General features: G+C 46.0%; 1 protein-coding gene across 4 annotated transcripts in view; it reads left to right on the forward strand.

The window, feature by feature from the left end:
* The window catches only part of FLNB (filamin B), a 143,250-nt gene that overhangs the window by 97,836 nt on the left and 24,242 nt on the right, over positions 1–21,172 (forward strand). Inside the window, exons 23-34 of one of the 4 annotated variants that reach the window (XM_030307088.1) lie at positions 532–694; positions 1,378–1,538; positions 5,269–5,436; positions 6,753–6,845; positions 7,637–7,760; positions 9,213–9,369; positions 10,416–10,605; positions 12,297–12,544; positions 14,974–15,045; positions 15,761–15,863; positions 16,452–16,592; positions 19,983–20,111. In XM_030307088.1, the coding sequence (XP_030162948.1) occupies positions 532–694; positions 1,378–1,538; positions 5,269–5,436; positions 6,753–6,845; positions 7,637–7,760; positions 9,213–9,369; positions 10,416–10,605; positions 12,297–12,544; positions 14,974–15,045; positions 15,761–15,863; positions 16,452–16,592; positions 19,983–20,111 (1,749 nt within the window). The remainder of the gene's footprint in view (positions 1–531; positions 695–1,377; positions 1,539–5,268; positions 5,437–6,752; positions 6,846–7,636; positions 7,761–9,212; positions 9,370–10,415; positions 10,606–12,296; positions 12,545–14,973; positions 15,046–15,760; positions 15,864–16,451; positions 16,593–19,982; positions 20,112–21,172) is intronic. The other 3 variants (XM_030307090.2, XM_030307089.1, XM_030307091.1) reach the window with 3 other exon arrangements.

Consider the following 21,172-nt stretch of genomic DNA (forward strand, 5'->3'; position numbering starts at 1 on the left):
TCAAAAATAAACATTAATAAAAACATTTTTTAATTTGATAAATAACAAAAAGGTAAAAAATTAAAAGTACCATATATCCTCATTACTTGGATATGTGATTCCTATAAATATTTTGGTGCAGATACTTCCAATCTCTTTATGTAAATGCATGTATATTCTATTTCATGGATTCCCCCTTTGTCTCTTGGCTAATGACTGCATGGAGTGTTTCCAGATCAGGATAATACATTTAAGATGACTAACTTGAATACAGATGTAGTGATATTTGCTTGGAGGAGAGACCTTGTGCGTATGTGTGTCAGGGAGGGAGAGTTATGTGTCTGTCAGGTGAACAGAAAGCATAAATAAACAAGTGCATTTAAAAAGAATCAAATCATACCGATGTTGTACTATTTCTTTAACCCACTTGTTGCAAATAACATGGTATAGCAGGTAGGTGTGGGTACTAGGTGAAACTCTGCAGTAGAGTGTTATTTCCCACAAATAGGTGACTCCTGTACAAATATGTTTCTGTTTGTTGTTTTTGAACAGGTCTCCATGTAGTGGAGGTGACCTACGATGATGTACCTGTCCCAAATAGTCCCTTCAAAGTGGCTGTAACCGAAGGCTGCCAGCCATCTCGGGTTCAAGCCCAAGGACCTGGGTTGAAAGAGGCCTTTACCAACAAACCCAATGTCTTCACCGTGGTTACTAGGTAAGCAGGGTCCTGGGTTCTGTGTGTTGACTCTCTAAAAAGAGTAGGTTTAGGTAGTTTAACTGCTCTGAGTTTTACGGGTGTATTCTGCATATGTGTCATGGAGTCTGGTACTCAAAAAGTTACCAGAAAGCCCTTGGTGATAGTCATAAAATTGCTGAGCAAACCAGAACTAGATGGAAGCGCCTTAATTTGATAATGCAGAAATATATATAGCCAATCTCATAGTTAGGTGAGATATTAGAAGTATGCCTCTTGTGGGGCGCCTGGGTGGCTCAGTTGTTTGGGCATCTGACTCTTGATTTTAGCTCAAGTCATGATCTCAGGGTTTGTGAGTTCGAGCCCTGTGTCAGGCTCTGCACTGACAGCGTGGAGCCTGCTTGGGATTCTCACTCTGTCCCTCTCTCTCTGCCCCTCTCCTGCTGTCTCTCTCTCTCCCCCACCCACCCAATATAAGCATTAAAAAAAAAATTTTTTTTTAATCAAAAGAAGAATAAGCATCAGAAAGGAGAGGTTAAATCTGTCTTATACTGTTGAGAAATCTTCTGTGTGAGAGGTGTCACAGTAGTTGAGTCAGGTTGGCTACATGGGATCGTTTATAGAGGGATTTTAAATAGTTTTGGCAATAAGCAGACTAGCATGAACCACTAGTACCACTGTGCTTTCTTCTCCACACTTTCCAGAGGGGCAGGAATTGGTGGGCTTGGCATAACTGTCGAAGGCCCATCAGAGTCGAAGATCAACTGCAGAGACAACAAAGATGGTAGCTGCAGCGCTGAGTACGTCCCCTTTGCTCCAGGGGACTATGACGTTAACATCACATATGGAGGAGCCCACATCCCTGGTAAGGCTTCCCTCAGAAAGGTACCCAAAGAACAATTGATTTTGCTTGAAAGCAGGTTTTGTTTTGCTTATCTCTGAGTGGAGAAAGAGTCTGATATTTGCAGTGACTGCAAAGGGAGAATTTTCTTTATGGCTGCATCTCCAAGAATATCCCAACTGCCAGGAGGACCAGTAACATGGCAGAACACATTGACTTGGCATTTTGACTGCAAATGGTTGCTCACATGTTGGAGGACCTAATTTAAGTGAAAGCTGATTTTTTTTTTAGAACGTTGAAAATCTCCATTTTATTCTATGGTTGGTTCTTGCGCACCTTAGGCGTGTTTTCTTACTTTCTGTTTTTCATTGACAGTCCTGGTAGCCAAAAGAGACACACAGACTCAAATTTTTATTTATTAATTTCTTTTCTATTTAATGACGTAGTATATGCACTGGCTATAAAACAGGGTTTGTTGGGTGCCTGGCTGGCTCAGGAGGTGGTGTATGCAGCTCTTGATCTCAGGGTTGTGAGGTTGAGTCCCATGTTGGGTTGATGAGATTACATAAAAAATTGGGGGTGGGATAATTCTTTGTTGTGGGGAGGCTGTCCTGTGCATTGTAGGGTATTGAGTAGCATTCCACCCCCCTTCATTTTGTGACAACCAAAAACGTCTCTAGATATTGCCAAGTATCCATTTGGGGACAAAATCTTCCCTAGTTGAGAACCACTGCTATACATGATTGAAACAATGAGGAAATATATGACTTAAGTGGCAAAGGGCCCTCCACCTTTCATGCTCCAGGGGAGGGATTTTCATAGGTTCTGCTTCTCCTTATTTCATGAAACAGTTGCCACTCAACACAGATCTAGATGGGTAGGAGACTGTGGTATGGAGTGGACACAGGTAAGGACTCTAGGGGCTGCCTCTGAGTCAGCCTATGCCTTGGCTTAGATATGTTGAGAAAGAGGTCGGAACCCTACCCCAAGACTCCTGGGGCAGGAAGAGCCTTGGGTTGGTCAGTATTATTCTTGCCCTAAAAGTCATAAGCCAGGGTGAGACTGAAGGGGAAGGACCAGGCTGAGGAGCTTACTTTTGGGTTTCTGACTTGACTCCCAGGGAAGTGGAGTGTGCATTGACCAAACAGTTTCCTGAATCTGTATGTTTCCCCCCTTTATTACATGCAAACGTGTGCACACGTTCAAACTCACTCTTCCTCTCACGTTGATCTGAAAGCATTGACATTCAGCTCAAATTAATGCTCCTCAGATGTTCATTTAAGCCTTAATTTTATGAAGGCTTAGATTTTCTTTGAAGGCTTAAATCTTTTTAAGTTTAAGAAACTTAAATTGGTAAGTTTCTCCTCAAACTTGGCTTTGCAGCTGATCATAGCTTTCTAAATCCCTATAAGCACTAGTCAAGACACATTCAGTCATGGACAAGACAGTCAAAGCTCTTGAGCTCCGGGAACTTCCTGGCTGGTGTTTATGCGACTTCTCCTGATAACTGCTACAAAGAAAGAACAGGGCTCAGTGACAGAATGCAGAGCCTTGGGTATCTTTTGGAGCTCTGCAGCTCTGCAGTTGGGGGGATGGTAGAGGAGAGTACAGAGAACAGATGGAAGGCTGTTCTCAGGAGAGATGATGTGGTAGGTATCCACATCATCACCCAGGCAGGGAGCAGTGGAGAAGACAATCTCCTGGTCATGGAGATAACAACACCGTTCTGACTTTATTGGGAAGGTCTGGTGGATGCCATCAGCTTTGGAGTTCCCCTTGCAGAAGAGGGGTGCGGGCTTGGGCCCCTGTGGCTGATGCATGAGCATGAAGCAGACAGCCATCTTTGAGAATTACAATAAAGAGAGACCCACTTGGAATTTTCTTACCAGAGGTAGATGGTACGTCTTCATGTTTCAGACTCTCTGTTGCCTCTCAGAGCTGAATACCAGCTTTTCCCAGATCCCAGGCCCTTCCCAGGCAGAGTTATTTAGGAAAATGTTGGTTAGTTGTCTTAGTATTGGGCTGCTTAGCTAAGGTAACTCATGTGGTGTTGAGCTGTGAAACATACCTGCTAGCTTCTGATTTGCTCTCATGGGAATTCTGATTGGTCAAACATAGTCCAGTGTTTCCTGGCCTGGTACACACCTGTAGTGGAGTTATTAGTTTACCCGCTGTGGCCTATTAGTTTCCTCTGGTGGTCCAGCTGTGGTCGGTTGGTGGTGGTTCTTAGATCAACTGGATCAACTGGGATAAGGGCATCAGGAAGAAGAGCTGCTGTGATTGGGTTTTGATGTCTGCCTGGGGCACAGCATGGGGGGCAGGTAATGCTTGGTATCTGCCACCTCATACCTCGGGTCTAAAGTCATTTTGTGGAAACCAATTTGTCAATAAATTTCATAAAAAAAAAATAATAAAGTCATTTTGTTAGTTCTTGGCTACTCTCATGCAGAGTTCAGACACCTTCCAGTGGGGGCTCTGACTTGGAGATCAGCCTCAGGGGTAGTCGATGGCCATCACCTGCTGACACTGAAATTCTCAGCCTTTTCTCTGTAAACTGAAGCTCCCTTTTGTTTCCCTAAACCCAAACATGGAGGGTGATGTTTGTCTTTGCCAGGGTCAGCCATTTATTTCAGCTAGCTGAAAACTTTGATGCCGTCAAAACCCAGCTATTGCTAAAAAGCCAAGGTCTCTGTTCTTTGTGTGATCTTGTAATGTACCACCCCTAATTCTACAACAGATAAATTTGGGGGGGATGCAAAGCAGAGACACCTGAGTTTATGTGGCAGTTAGAAGTCATTAATTTTGCCAGCCTTCTTGGGAAACACAAGGACTTCTGCGCACAGTGAGAGATGCATATCACTGCCGCTCGGTGATGGACTTGGAAGCCAGAGGGGGGCATGATTCCAGAGCCATTGGGGCTCCCGTTTCTGACTCAGCTCTGAGGAGGCCTTCCTCTGTCCCCCTTAGTGGGGGAATCCCATGAGGGTCCCTGGTCCAGCCCTGGCTTCTCTGTTCAGTGCTCGTCTTGCAAATCCTGATCACACAGCATTTTCTGTTAACTTGGTCTTTAAAACCAATACCTTCAAAGAGTCAGAGGACCACAGCTGACAGGGAGAAAGCAAGGGTTCACCCAATGACCAGGGAACCAAACAGGCTACGTTGCTGGGGGAGGATTCCAGGAAGCCCTCGGGAGCTGTTTGGGGAGAGAATATTGAATGTGGGCCAAAAGGCCTCCCTGCCTCTATAGCCCTTTCCACTTCTTTCTTCCACCACTCAGCTGTCTTCCTTCATTTTCCTCAATAGCCTGTCTTTCCCCTCACCTCCAGTCCTCTGCATATGCCCATCACAGCTTAAAAGCCTTCTCCATCTGCTTCCCTGGGTGCTATCTGTTCACTCTCATGTCTCAGCTTCAATGTCACTGGAAAGCTTCCCCTGGCCTCCTGAAGACTGGACTCATTGCCTTCTAAGTGCCCCACCAGGGCTTGTCCATGCCCTTAACATGTTATGTGATAGTACAATGCCTTGTGTGCCTCGCCCTTCTACATTGTGGGTTCCCCAAGGGCCATTAGCCACTCTGGGCCCAGCACCTGGCACAGTGTCTAGATGGAATGGATGCACATGGGTGCACATACAGCAAGGTGGGGGGCACTGACTGAGGTCCAAACCACCAAGGGCCCATGTGGAGCAGCAGTGTGATTCTGGGTGCACACAAGGCAAGGCTCCCGTGCTCAGAATCCTGTGACTTGTTTTCCAGGCAGTCCCTTCAGAGTTCCAGTGAAAGATGTCGTGGATCCTAGCAAGGTCAAGATTGCCGGCCCCGGACTGGGCTCCGGTGTCCGAGCTCGCATCTTGCAGTCTTTCACAGTGGACAGCAGCAAGGCCGGCCTGGCCCCACTGGAAGTGAGGGTCCTGGGCCCACGAGGTGAATATGCATCCTGCCCCCCTGCTGACATTCACCTGCCCCAGATGGGGGCAGCCGTGAACCACAGCAGGCACTTTACTTTTGAGTTTGGTCATGAACTTAAAATTAAATTTCTTAAATTGCTTTATTGCTCCATACTCTAAACAGGAGAAGCTCCTGCTTGATAAGCAGGCAGACCTCTTCTTTCTCTAATGGTCTTTCCCCTATTTAATAATATGGCTCTGAGTGTCTTTTTAAATTAAAAAAAATTTTTTTTTGATGCTTTTTATTTATTTTTTCTGAGAGAGAGAGAGAGACAGACCATGAGCCCCAGGGGAGGGGCAGAGAGAGAGGGAGACACAGAATCAGAAGCAGGCTCCAGGCTCTGAGCTGTCAGCATAGAGCCCAATGTGAGGCTCAAACCCACAAACCGTGAGATCATGACCTGAGCCAAAGTCGGACACTTAACTGACTGAGCCACCCATGAGCCCCTCTAAATGTCTTTTTACATTTTTATTTTTCTTAAGTAGTGAGATGAAGCAAGTAGTCTTTGGGCTCTCCCATGTAATACTGTTAAAACTGCTTGATTACACATTTCAGCGTTTGTGAGGTGACTGGGGTTGGTCTGGAATTTGGGTGGGCAATGGGGTTGGAGGTGATAATTTTCTTCGAGGTGCCTTTGTGCCCATGTGGAACACACTCCAAATTTCTGGAAATGACAGCTACTCCTCCCATGCGACACATAGCTTTGTCATTGTCCCAACTTCCTGGAGGGAGAGGGTCTCTTGGGAAATGGCCTTTGTTGCCAGTTTGGCCTGCCCTGTTGGCAGCCTGGAACACTGGGGTTCAGTAAGGCTAGCAGGCCATTTTGGGACAAAGCCCTGAAGTGCATTGAAGTTTACCTTATTTGGTAGACGATCACATTTCCTCTTCTAGCATTTAAAGTGTGCCATTCTCTGCTTAATTTCTTAAATTATCTGGATTTTTCCCCAGTGATGTGTTCTTGGCTTCACAGAAATGGCAATTGGGGGCTTCCTTCTTTGAAGAGGAACTTTCTCCTTAATGGGGTTCAGCAGGAGGTTATGCCCTTTGAAGCTCAGGGCAGACGTGGTTTGAGGGAAATGAGGTCATGGGGCTGGAATCTGATTCTAATAGCTACTGAGCTTGTATGACCTGTGTGTGTGTGTGTGTGTGTGTGTGTGTGTGTGTGTGTGTGAGAGAGAGAGAGAGAGAGAGAGAGAGAGAGAGAGAGAGAGAAGAGGGGGGTGCTTTACTTAGATACCTACCTCTATTATATTATTATGGAGTACTCTGAAGTAACAGCCTTTTAATTTTAGTTGATGAGGTGGATTCCCAGTCATGGCGCAGCCCCTTGAAAGCCATTTCAGAGTTCTTTAAAGGTGACCCGAAGGGTGACTTTACGGAGACAGGTTTGCATTTTCCTATTGCCTGCTGCTCTAATTTATGTGACCTGAATGCCTCTTGCTGGCTTCATCCTTCAAATTGCCTTGTTCCTGCCTCCTCTGCTTTGCTTACTGAGTAGACCATGCTTTGCTTAACCTACTCTGCCGTTAACCCATCCTTGATGCTCACGTTCAGAACTGGGATCTGGAATCTACCAACCCAATGCATGCCTTGATTATGTTTTAACATAGTCTCTAACCATCCCCTGTAGGCCTCGCTTTGAAGGTCCCCTCACCCCATGAGATTGACACCCTCACCTGTCCTGCACCTATGCCCATCCTGCCGGCGCCATACTGGTCTTTGATCAAAGGTGGCCATAAGTCTTGACTGGCCAGCCCATTGGTTAATTTTTTCTGTTCAGAATTGTGGACTCTTTGGCCCTTCCTCAGCTATACAGTAAAATTGCCACATCCCAAGCATGCCTAACCAGCTTGAAAGGGTAGAGCCTGTCTGCAACATGCATCTTTGCACAAGCACGGGCAGTCTCCTTAATTATACTCAAGGGCTGACTGAGTGTACTTTAGCCAACAGAAAGCTAAAGGTGTCTCTTGGGGTCATTTCTGCAACCATGAATTGGGGATCCTGTCTCCTGTGATTTCTCAGGCCTCTGATTATGGCCTGCCTGCCTTAATGTTACTCATCAGTGGAAACCAATGTGATTGGTTTGGGGATGAATGTGATTCTGTTTCAAACTCAGCCCAGGGTGGAGTGAAGGAGAGTCTAAGCAGTTCCTCAGACTTCTCATTTCTGTTCTCAGGCCTGGTGGAGCCGGTGAACATAGTGGACAATGGGGATGGCACACACACAGTGACCTACACCCCATCCCAGGAGGGGCCTTACATGGTCTCGGTTAAATACGCTGATGAAGAGATCCCTCGTAGGTAAGCTCCTGACACTTACAGAAGGGGGTCCAAACCAGCCTGAAGCCTACTCCTCTGCAGGATTGACCAGCACTGCCTTGGTGATCCACTCATCCATTCATTTATCCATCTGTCCATCCACCTATCCACCCACCCACTGGTCTGTCTACCCATCTACCCATCCATCCACCCAACCATCCATCCATCCACTCAACCGTCCATCCATCCATCCATCCATCCATCCATCCATCCATGCACCCACTCACCCACCCAGCCATCTATCCACCCATCCATCCACCCATCAGATCAGCAGGTATCACCGAGAACCTGCATGCTCTGCACAGGTATATCAATACACTAGCTTTGATATTTGTGTCTGCTCCTTTCTTAGCATCCTGTTTCCTCCTACTTTGTTCTTTTCAGCCATCTTTAATTTAAAGACAAGCTAAAATTAAGGAGTTGGGAATCTTTGAAGAAACGAGGAATGCATTAATTCATCAAAGTCTTCTTTCTGGTGGCCTTGCAAGTAGTTTTCTGATTAGGACAAAGATTTTTACTTTTTGACTTCTTTACTTTTTTTTTACTTTTTTACTTCTTTTGAGGATTTGGTTGGCAATAGCATTCCCAGAGGGTGTTGGATAGAAACCTATTCCTCAGTCATATTAATATGAAATGTTTCCTACATTCTTCCACTCTCCAAACAGCCTCTGAAGGTTTCTTTTTCTACTCCTTAAGATGAAAAAATTTTAGGGGCGCCTGGGCGGCTCAGTCGGTTAAGCGTCCGACTTCGGCTCAGGTCACGATCTCACGGTCTGTGAGTTCGAGCCCCGTGTCGGGCTCTGGGCTGATGGCTCAGAGCCTGGAGCCTGCTTCCAATTCTGTGTCTCCCTCTCTCTCTGCCCCTCCCCCGTTCATGCTCTGTCTCTCTCTGTCTCAAAAATAAATAAACGTTAAAAAAAATTAAAAAAAAAAAAGATGAAAAAATTTTGCCCATATCCCTAATATACATATAGCTCTAGGTATATAGAAATATATAATTTATATATTATATTTATGTATTACTTTGTTAATAGGTAATTCATCTAAAGCATTCTAAAAATAGAAAAGAAGATGATAGAATATTAATTTTATTATTCTAATTATTTGTTCCAGTATTGTCTCTTAATTCCAATATTCCCTTCCCATTTTGGTAACCATTTTCTTAGCATAACAACAGTGAGTTAACCTTGTCTCCCAAATCAACTTGGGGATTAGTGTGTATCGCATGGAATGCACTCAGGGAAAGCCAGTCTGTCATATGATGGTTACATGGTTGTAAATTTCTGCTGGGTTTAAGGTACTTAAGTCACCCGCTATCTTATCTGCTATAGAAATCCCTCATTTCAAGCCCAGTCTCTGTGTAAGGGAGATAAAGATGTAGCAGGGGTTGATGGTATCCACACTGACTGGGGATATGTGTGTGTGTCTTTCAAGTCCCTTTAAGGTCAAGGTCCTTCCCACATATGATGCCAGCAAAGTGACTGCCAGTGGCCCTGGCCTCAGTTCCTATGGTGTGCCTGCCAGTCTGCCTGTGGAGTTTGCAATCGATGCCAGAGATGCTGGGGAAGGCCTGCTTGCTGTTCAGATAACGGTAACTTTGAGTTATCTTCTAGGGTTCAACTTTATTAATAAAGACCTGATTTCCCGGCCAGGGATAAGAATAAGGTTTTAATAACCAATTTGTGGCCTGATGCAAGTGTTTGACAGTTTTGGTTTTTTTTTTCCAACCAGAGAGTCAGTAATTGTGCCAGAGAACAAACATGCTTGCCTGAGTGAGAGGTTTGAAGGGGTAGCTCCAAATACCACGTGTGGATGAATCTCATGTATTTTGATCTCTATTATATCTGTTCCTCTGTTTTTCTTTTAAAATGTTTTCAATTACTCATTGGATTAGTTAGGACTAAGCTTTGCTGCGTATCACAATATACCCGGCAAACAAGAGTGGCTTAAACACATGGGATTATTCCCTCTGTTTAAACAAGCCGGGAGGCAAGCCACCTGGGTGCTATATGGCTCCACAGAGAAGCAGGCTCCATCTCTCTGCTCCTGTGTCCTGACTGTGGCTTCTGCTGGAGGCCTCCTCGTGGACCACGGGCCCTCTGATGCACATGGCAGGCTGGAAGGAGGAAGAGGAGCAGCAGGGGAAAAGGGGACTTTCGAGTCAATGAGCCACTTCAAGCAGCCCTGTGTACTTCCACTTCTCTCGCATTTATTGGAACTTTGTCACAAGTCACATGGCCATACCTGGTAGCAGAGGATGCTAGGAGGTGGGAGCAGTGCACCCAGCCAAGAATTGGGCACCTTTTACTAAAGAGAAAAGGGAGAGAGTGGATGTGGTGGTGCAAGTGCAGGAGCCCTCTTGTCTCCCTGTATTTCAGTGGATCCGGAGCTCAATCACTACTTGTTCACTTGACCGAAAAATTCCTAAACGTTGACCATGTCCATATGGTGTTAAAGAGATCTGTGACTCTTTCTTCTCCCTAGTCCCACCCCCCAAAAAGATTGTATTAAGCCAGTAATCCTGTCTCTTCCTGAAGAGGGGTGCAAATCAATGAGCAGAATGTGTCTCGGTTTCCCATGAATGGTTTCTACATCTTGATGACAACATCTTAAATAGCATTTCTCTGTGATTCCCAGGACCAAGAGGGAAAACCCAAAAGAGCCACCGTCCACGACAATAAAGATGGCACGTATGCCGTCACCTACATCCCTGACAAGACCGGACGCTATATGATTGGGGTCACCTATGGGGGGGATGACATCCCATTGTCTCCCTACCGCATCCGGGCCACACAGACAGGAGATGCCAGCAAGTGTCTGGCCACAGGTGAGTGCAGGTCAAGGTCAGGAGTGTGGGCTTTGGAGTCAGAAAGCCAAGGGCTAGCCTGTCTCTACCACTTAATAGCTACGTGATTAGGGCAGGTTGCTCAACCACCCTGAGCTTCAGTCAGACTCAGATAGAAGATCTTTCTGAGAACATTTGAATTCAAGAAACTCTTCTCAGGATCAGAGATAGTTTTGCAGGGTTATTGCAAAGATCAGATGAGGTCAGGCATGAACAATGCTTAGCACGGTGCCAGGCGCATGGAAGCTATTATTATGTTACTTTTGAAGTGGGTGCTTTGGTTGAGAGATAGTGGCTTCCATGAAAAGCTGCACATGTGTGCCTCCCTTTCATGAGTCGATGGTTTAATTATTTAAGATTTATTCAAGAGCATTTCGGGTCAGCGTTAGAGAAATGCGTTCAAGGATCTAGGTTTTTTCCTTAGCACTGGAGACTGTGCCTGTATCTCTCAGAATATCTCCAGGAATACATTTGAGCATCATACTTCCTTCAGTTTCTAAGACATGAAGACCGTCATGGGCCCTTCTGTTTCTAAGAACAGCTCTTGCTACTCTGATGCTACTGCACCAGATTCCTCAACATGAATCCCCATCTCTGAGATGAAACAGATTTGCTTCTCTTTACATCACACATAGGTCCACTGTGGATGTGTTCTATTTCTCTCCTATCTTCTCTTGTTCTGAATGGGGAAAAACTTTTGGCTTTTAGAGCAAGTTGTAAACTCCTCAACTTGGCAATTTTGGGCTCAAAAATTGAGAAATTTTGAAACACTGGCCAGTCCAATTTGCCACCTCTTAGGTCTGTGCTGTGCCAGGTACGACTAGATTGCCTTTGCTAACCTGTGGGAGTAATGATACTGGGTGTGGACTTACTCCCTGCTTTCCAGGCCCTATTCCCTCCTTTGCTGGGGCGGAATCCTCAGCAGAATATTCTCAGCCTGGGGGCTCTCGGAGGCCACAGTTCTCTGTCATTCAAGGCCTTCCACAAACTGGCCCCAGGCTTCCTTCTACCACTCACTGTCTGAGCAACATGTTCTTAGCACTCCCTGTTGCTTCTACACACTTGGAGGGTTTTTTAAATTGTTTTGCCAGTGTGCTTTTAGTTCACTTTTCTACACTTCCTGATATGTGGATCCTGTATGAAGGGGTGCCACAAGTCAGACAGATAGAGACTAGTCATGGTTTGGGGACAGAGGTTCTATGTCTCCCCTAGCCAAGAGTACCTGTCCTTCAGAATTCAGCCATTCCCCTTATCTCAAAAAGCCCTTTGTCAATGTGGCAACCCTGGGATATACATTCTTAGGACTTTATTTATAGAGATGTACTACAGGACTCTTCTCTGAAGAACAATTGATAATTTTTTCTGTACTTAGCTCCTCCTCCGCGTTTCCACAATACATTGAGCTGTCATTCCTGGTGCCTGGCCTACATCTGCCTGCCTGTTAGGTTAGGAACATCTTGAGAGCAGGGACCGTGTTTGGATCACTTTGGTGTGTACCTTGCCCTTAAGAAAATGCCCAGTATATATTTGTTTAGGGAAGTTGACCGTCATCCCCATACCCTTGAATGCTTGAACCTTGAATCACCCACATGAATGTGAGATTTGTTCTCGGGTCTCCAGGGCCCTTGTCTACAGCTAGAGCTTCCATTTTCTTCCCCTGAACTTTTCTACAGGTCCTGGAATCGCCTCCACTGTGAAAACCGGTGAGGAAGTGGGCTTTGTGGTTGATGCCAAGACCGCTGGGAAGGGGAAAGTGACCTGCACGGTTCTGACCCCAGACGGCACTGAGGCTGAGGCCGATGTCATCGAGAACGAGGATGGCACCTACGACATCTTCTACACGGCCGCCAAGCCAGGCACCTATGTGATCTATGTGCGCTTTGGCGGCGTTGATATTCCCAACAGCCCCTTCACTGTCATGGTAAGGAAAATTCCTTCCCTAGAGCACTCTGCTAGGATAGAAATAGTAACAGCTGCCATTCGTTAAATCCTGGCTAGAACATCCCCTTCCAGTTTTTTTTCTTCAAAAAATTTTTCTTAAGCAGTCATGACCTTATAGAGTCCTAGAATAATCTCTAGAAATCCAGAGACCCTTGGCTCTAAGAGTTTTTAAGGAACCTTATTGGCCACCAAAGTATCTGTCATGCTAAGGGTCTTAAGCAATATCCTGGCCTAAGCCCAGCTCAGAAAGATACACTTTGACAAAAAATGTTTGTAAGTAAAACATCACATTTTTTATTCTGCTTATTCTCCTCCTTCCTCCTCCCTCATCTCCATGGCCTTGAGGAGAGAGGTTCCTGATGCCGTTATGTCTGCAGACTTGACTTGTATCCCAGGACACAAAGTACCTCCAGTTTTGTTTTGGAAAGATTCAGATTTTGCATAGGTGCGGGAAATAGCATGTCTTTTGAATAGTAACACCTGGTGCAAAGGGAAACCATTATGTGGGCCTCTGGGCCAGAGAATGGTGAGGTTCTTTAATTTTCAGCGAGTGACTTTTGGACCTTCCTCTGATTATGAAGGTTCTTCAGCCAAGAAAAGATTAGAAATCTCATTTGACCTTCAGAAAACCAAGCATTGTTGGCCCTTTTGCAGGTGAGGTATAGGAACAAGGCTCAGGCTCAAGTTCACTGAGCCCAGAATGCCTGCTGTGGACAGCCACCAGGTGCTATGGGTCTCCCCTTACACAGTGTCCTTTGATGCCACAGGCAACAGCGGTGCTCAACCACAAAGTTCTTATAAGGCCTCTGTGACTTGGCCCCACACAGCCTGTGAAGCCCCTTCTCACGATTTCACTTTATGTAGTGATAGAGAAGAGACTACATTCCAAAGAGAAGGCCACGCCTCCCATCCAAACAGTCTGTAATCTATTGTAGCCCTTTTTCCCCCTTTCCATGGATATTTGTTTATCAGTAAACATTCTGCCAAGAATCTGGAGGCTCCTTTTTGTCTCAAGGATGTAAGTCCTTGTCAACTTTGAGCCTATTCATTTGGGAGTGTTTTTCTCCTTCAATAGAAAAGGGTGAAAAGAAATGCAGCTAGAGAGTTTATATCCTTATTTCCAGAGAAGGGCCCCAGTTACAGTTTTAAGAATCCATTTTAGCCTGTAGCGGGTTTTGTCTGGTGAATTAGAATATATAGGCATCATGGAAGAGTGGTCCCCGGGTCTTGCTGGTGCAATGAGCTAGGCAGAAAAGGGCAGTCACCCACAGTACCTGGTTTGGGTCTTTATTCTCCTGTTCCAAGCTTTCTCCAACCTTACCTAGATAGACTTTCTTTGTATGTGGATTCCCTGCCTCTCTCTACAGACTTGTGGCCAAAAGGACATGAACACACAGTACTGCCTTCACAGCTCATGTATCAGGGAGGCCCAGCAGGCTGGTTCAGTTAAATACATCATGAAGCCAGCTTATCTGCTCATCACTGTTGAGAATGGATTAAAGGCCATAGCGTGGCCATTGAAAGATCGTCCTCCTGGCCAATTTGCCCCTGCATGGCCCCACGGTATAAGAGAGCCCTAGAAGATGGGGAGAGGGCTGTTTCAAAAATTGAAGCCTTTTTAAATGAAGTCCCCTTTCCGCAGATGCCAAAATACAAAGGAGTAAATGCAGGCATGTAGGCCTTCCTCCAGGGGGTGGCCTTCCAGTTCGTTGTTGACTGTGGTAAAAGATGATCCCTCCCTTATCAGGTCGATTGGAACATGAAGTCTGTGGTTTGAAGCAAAAATGAGCTTATAAAGACTTTTAACACATTAAGACCATGGACCCTTACCAAATAACAGGAGACCACTTTTCCAGTTTCATGCCACAGAAGTGACTAGTGTTCATTTTTCCCATTTGCACAACACACACATCAACTTCATGCGTGGGGTCACATCATACACATTGCTTTGTAACTTGCTTCCGTCCCTCAGGGTGTCATACGTACCCTTCCACATTAATTCATCAGACTTGGTAGCTTCTTCAGATGTACAGGTTTACATAATTTACTTACCTGACTCCCTGCCAGTTGGACATTTTAGGTTAGGTCATGTTCTCATGACCATCAACAGCTGTGGTAAAACGCCTTGCATACATCACTTACCTGTGGACTTGCCTGCTAGCATGTCAATAGGCCTGCTTCATAGAGGTGGGATCGTGGGTTCAAAGGGCATGTGGATTTGACCTTTGAAGAAAGGATCCCACTCGCTCTCCACAAGGGGAGAAAGAATGTAGGCTCCCACTGGAGGGAGTGGCTCCCTGCTGTGCAAGACGGAGCAGATGGGGAGGAAGCCAGCCTCAGGTTGTAGCATCTAAGTAGCAATGTCCCTTCAATGTGATTCCCAACTAATCTCCATTTGCCACTGACCAGGCCACAGATGGGGAAGTCGAGGCCGTGGAGGAGGCACCGGTAAATGCATGTTCCCCCGGATTCAGGCCCTGGGTACACTTTTTTTTTTTTCTCCTTTTTGCGTTTCTGTGTTTACTCAGCCTTCATTTCAGAAAAGCTGCAGCCTGCTTCTGGGGATTGCTTCAGCCCTCTGGGTGTCCTGGTCATTGGTTTGTCCCCCACTGATCAGTCCGTCACAATGATCCCCGCTTCCTCTGTAATGAGACCCACCTGTGTCATCGTATGCACTCCACGAATCTCCAGCCGTCATGTCTGTGATCACGCTCGGTGTAGCCTGTCTCCGCGTTCAGAGAAAGATGGGCCATCCTCAAGCCCTCCTGCTGACTCTCAGCCGCCACTAGCACATTTGGTTTCTGTTCAGGGGGAAAGCCACCCGCTGCTACTTTCTGCCACTTAAAACGCACCTTCTTTTCCAGGCCACAAGCAACTAAACCTTTCCAGGTGGAGCCTCTTGGGACTCAGACATTGCTGTCTCTTACTTTTTCACTGTCCCGTGAGCACTGCTGGGAATTTTACAAGCAAACTGCCTAGTGATTTTTAGCAATTGGTCAGCATGACTTCTCCAGTCCTTCAGGTCCTGCTCTGGCCCTGGGGGCAGCTAGACTAAGCCCGTCCTGTACGGGCAACCACGTCCCCACACCCCGGCTGCACTAGCTTGCAAAATTCCCAGTTGCTCTCTGCCCTCTGCTGTTTCATTGGCCCACACGGTTGTCCACTTTACCCAGTGACCACTGCTTCCTGTTTTTAGGTAACCGAAGAGGCCTATGTCCCAGTGAGTGACATGAACGGCCTGGGCTTTAAGCCTTTCGACTTGGTCATTCCATTTGCGGTCAGAAAAGGAGAAATCACCGGTAAGCACTGTCATGAAAGCCACTTTGTTCTCACTGGCTTGCACTAGCTTTCCAGAGGGGTGCCTGGGAGGTGATTCCACCTGTCCCCGACACCTGGGGTCCTGAACCTAGCACCCCTGTTTCTTGCTGTGGGGGATCAGTCCATGAGCCCCTGAGATTATGACTGTCGGGTTCCTGTCCCTCCTTTTTTCCTGCCTTCTCTTATTCTTGCACCTTTCCAGATATGACATTGACACTGAAGCCTATTGTACAAGAGTTTCTTTCTCTTCTAGCCTCCTTTTAATGCCTCATTCTCTTTGAGTTAATACTCTGCTAATTCTCCTGGCCTTGTGGTCTTTTCTAGTCTTGTGTGAGCTTCTCATTTGTCAGAACAAAAGTAAAAAACTCTTTACTTGAGTTGCCTGCTGCATTTGTAGAAGAAAAAGGGAACAAAATAAAGGCAAACATGTCTTTTCCCATTGTGGATCTTGGATGCTTCAGGCAGCAGTGAATGCTCTTGCCTCTGAAGGCCACCTGGGCCTTTGTGCTCAGCTTCTCCGGGGGAAGCCCCTGGTGGGCTCATGGCTCTCTCTTCCTGTGCTCTAACAGGAGAGGTCCACATGCCTTCTGGGAAGACGGCCACGCCTGAGATTGTGGACAACAAGGACGGCACAGTCACTGTCAGATACGCCCCCACTGAAGTCGGGCTGCATGAGATGCACATCAAATACATGGGCAGCCACATCCCTGGTGAGTCAGGCTCGGCACCTTGGCCAGCACTCCCTGCAGGACAACAAGACTTGGGCCTGAATGTCTGGGAGGTTTGCAGAGACGTTCAGTTGGCTGCTGTGTGGGAAACAGTTCTCGGTGGCAGAATCGGGAAGGCAGTGTCGGTGTCCCTGTGAAACCAAACAGCCCGTGACCCCAGCAGATCCAGCCACTCTCCAGAAGGGACAATGCAGCTAAGCATCCTGGGTCACAGTTCAGGCCCTTAGCTTCATGATTGTCTTTGTCACTATGCCGAGTGTGGCCACAGGGTGAGCTGGGAGAAAAATGTGAGGCGCACGAAGGGACTTTCCAGCCTGGCCTACAGAGCCCTATGGAGTGTGGGGTTTGGGGGCGGGAGAGAGAACAAGCTGCTTTATGTTCACAGTGCCCTTGACAAGGAAATTCAGCTCAGATTTTGTGTCCATCAACCAGCACAGTGTTATTCTTGTTTTTTTTTTTTTTAAATTGTTCAAATGGTTCTCTATTTTTAAATTTAATATTTTGAGTAGGCAACATCTCCACCTAGTTTAAAAAATGATGTGGGGAAAAGTTTCCTTCCCACCTGTATCGCCACCTGACCTCTCCTTGAACCTGACTACTGTTAATTTTTTATGTTGGATATCAGAACATTTTTAAGACTCTATAAACAAATGGGAAATACAGATTCTTTTCAAAAAAAAAATTTTTTTAACATCTATTTATTTTTGAGAGACAGAGAGCATAAGTGGGGGAGGGGCAGAGAGAGAAGGAGACACAGAATCCAAAGCAGGCTCCAGGCTCTGAGCAAGCTGTCAGCACAGAGCCCGACATGGGGCTCGAACCCCCGAACCACAAGATCATGACAGCTAAAGTTGGATGCTCAACCAACTAAGCCAACCAGGTGCCCCTAAATTTTTGTTAGTGTTATTTATTTATCTTGAGAGAGAGAGAGCACAAGTGGGGGAGGGAAAGAGAGATTGAATCCCAAGCAGGCTCTGCACAGTCAGCACAGAGCCTGGTGCGGGGCCTGAACTCAGGACCCATGAGATCATGACCTGAGCCGAAATCAAGAGTTGGACGTTTAACTGACTGAGCCACCCAGATGCCCCAGGAAATATAGATTCTTAAGCCCTTTCCCACTTATGCATAAATAGTAGCATACACTACACATGGCTCTGACCTTGCCCTTTCCAGTCTAACTGTATATCCAGGAGAGTTTTGCGTGTCCTAATGATAGAGCATGTCTCACCGTTTGGATAAACCGTGATAGATTTCACCCTTCCCCCCATTGGAGAACATTCAGGTTCTTCTCTCCCTTTTGCTGTCGCTAGTCAGGCTGCAATGAATGGCCTTTATTCCATCATTTCACTCTCATGAAGGTATATCTGTGAGATTTAGTTCCCAGGGTAGGAATTGCTGGGCACAGGTATAGACATCTATCATTTTGATCGATCTTGCCAAATTGCCCTTCAGTGGGGCTCCTCCAATTCAGACACCCACCAGCAATGTAGACCAGCACCTGCTTTTCCACCAGTTTGCCAATGGAATAATAGGCTGTCAGATTTTTGGATCTTGGCCACACTGACAGTTCAAAAACCAGTATCTTTGTGTTGCTTTATTTGTATTTCCCTTGTGAATGAGAGTGAGCAACTTTCTGTATGTTTAAGGACTATTTATATTTTTCTGTGAACTGAGCACTTATTTCCTTGGCCAGGTTTTTCCATTTGGCCATTGACCAATATTCTGTATTGGCTTTGTCATAACAGTTTCTGAGAGCAAATTAAATATTGGAGAGATTAGCCCTTTGTGATAGAAGTTAACAAATATTTTTCCCAGCTTGATATGTTTGTTGTGGTTCATGCATACATGTGTGCATAATGTTCGTTTAAAGTGAAAACATATTATCTACTTTTATCTAAATATTCTAAAGATGCAGATGTAGAGAAAGTAAAAAAATGTCTTCTCCCATTCCCTTCTACTTCCACTGCTGGGTTGTGTATCTTTCCAGATGTTTCTCTCTGTGCCTACCTACATGCATACATAAATTTGTTCTTCCAAGGAAATGAGATAATGGCATTAATATTATATAGCAACTTGCCTTTTTCTCTTTTTTATTTTTTATTTTTAGAGAGTATGAGAGAGCATGAGCAGGGGATAGAGGCAGAGGTGGGGTCGGGGGAGAGAGAGAGAGAGAGAGAGAGAGAGAGAGAGAAAATCTGAAGCAGGAACTCAGCACAAGCCCTACACAAGATTTGATCCCATGACCCTGGGTTCATGACCTAAGCTGAAATCAAGAGTCGGATACTTAACCAACTGAACCACCCAGGCGCCCTTCCTTTTCCTCTTTATAATGAGACACATTATAGATAATCTCTCAAGTATAATATACACAGATCTCCCTCATTGTTTGTTTTTTTTAATGTTTATTTTTGTGAGAGAGAGAGAGAGCCCGCTCATGCACACACATCCATGGGGGAGGGGCAGAGAGAAGGAGAGAGAGAATCCTAAGCAGGCTCTGTGTTGTCAGCACAGAGCCCAACATGGGACTCAATCCCATGACCCTGGGATCATGACCTGATCTGAAATCAAGAGTTGGACACTTAACTGACTAAGCCACCCAGGCGCCCCATTCCTCATTGTTTTTAATGAACTGCACAAGTAGACCAATGTCTACTAATTTGGATCTGGGCACTGTGGAAATGAAGTCCTTGTACAGGACTGGGAGCAGGGTGGGGAGAAAGATTTCTAGGGATACATTCCTAGGGGCCTCACGGGGCCTTATATTTTGAAAGCATGGTAAATGGCCTTCCCAAAAGACCTTTCCAGTTGTGTTCCCTCCAGTAGTGGGTCATTTTTCCACATGGCCAGATGTTTCCTCCTTATTGGTTACGTTGAGCTGCACTGCCCTGCTTGGGCCCCCCTCTAGACTGGAGCAACCTTGGGATTGTTTTTCTTGTGCAGTGATTGAAAAAACGGCAGTGAGTAGACCTGTTGGGTGTCCCCGCATGGTGAACTCTACTGGAGTCTCCTTTTTTTTTTTTTTTAATTTTTTTTTAATGTTTATTTATCTTTGAGAGACAGAGCGAGAGTGAGGGAGGGGCAGAGAGAGAGAGGGAGACAGAATTTGAAGCAGGCTCCAGGCTCCGAGCTGTCTGCACAGAGCACGACACAGGACTCAAACTCACAAACTATGAGATCATGACCTGAGCCAAAGTCGGACGCTTAACCAACTGAGCCACCCAGGTGCCCCTGGAGTTTCCTTTCAATTTCTACCTCTGTGTAGGAGATACCAGCCTTGCTTGCTATTAGGTGAATGTTAAGACACTGGTTGTCCAAGGTATGCATTTGTCCCTCCATGAGTCCCCCTCAATTTTGTGTTCTTTGCAAACCCAGAGAGCCCGCTCCAGTTCTACGTGAACTACCCGAACAGTGGGAGTGTTTCTGCATACGGTCCAGGCCTGGTGTATGGAGTGGCCAACAAAACTGCCACCTTCACCATCGTCACCGAGGATGCAGGAGAAGGTACCGTGTGGTTATGTGGTTTTATGCTTCTGGCCATCCATTTGGAGAGTTAGGTGGACACATTTCCAGGGTAGCTTTTGTTTGTTTGTTTGTTTGTTTGTTTGTTTATTTGTTTTTGGGAGGGGAGAGAGAGAGCATTAAGGAGCAGGGGAGGGGCAGAGAGGAGGTGGAAAGAGAGAGAATCCCAAGCAGGCTCCTTGCTGTTAGTGTGGAGCCCACCACGGGGCTCAACCTCACAAACTGTGAAATCATGACCTGAGCCAAAATCAAGAGTCAGATGATTAACCAACTGAGCCACCCAGGTGCCCCGTTTTTCATAAATGTCTTATGTACAGCTGCTCTGTCTTACCCAGAACAGAACTTCTGAAGTCCTCTGTGTTCTGATCAAAATCAGATAGATTATATGAAATGTTTTATGTGACTTGCCTGAAATTTAAGCATGTTTTGGGAAAATGATGGTTTTGCATTTGTTCTATCTTGCACATGTACAAATATCAAGTGGACTGACTACATGTGTTACCGCCCATTCCAGATAAAGCTCTGTGCCTATGACCATTGTCATCGTGGAGACTTCTAAATTTGTGATTCTTTTTTTTTTTTTTTTTTAAGATTTTATATTTAAGTAATCTCAACACCTGATGCAGGGCTCAAACTCACACCCCTTAGATCAAGAGTCACACGCTGCACCTACTGAGCCAGCCAGGCACCCACCCAGGGATTTTCAGGATGGCATCCAGTGCCCAACCAACAGGGCTGTGTGTGTGTGACTCTCCCATACGCATGATTGGTGTGTAGGATGCTATTCCTTTCACGTCCCAAGTATCCTTAAGAATAGAGAGAACTTCAGGGTCATTTGTAGTGAAGAAATCAGATGGTGGAGTGTCTTTCCAGTGGACAATTTTACCACGTGAACTGCTTTGTTCTGACGTGCCCCTGGCCTGTGGCTCCTGTGGCGTGTGTCAGTCTGTTGTTCCTCACATGGGGACTGCCCTGGATGAGGTGTGATCCCTGTTGAAACAAGGAATCTGTGTCTCCCTAAAGGTTCTCCTTCCTTCCTCCCA

Source organism: Lynx canadensis, chromosome A2 (assembly GCF_007474595.2).
Source record: "Lynx canadensis isolate LIC74 chromosome A2, mLynCan4.pri.v2, whole genome shotgun sequence".
Taxonomy (NCBI): Eukaryota; Metazoa; Chordata; class Mammalia; order Carnivora; family Felidae; genus Lynx; species Lynx canadensis.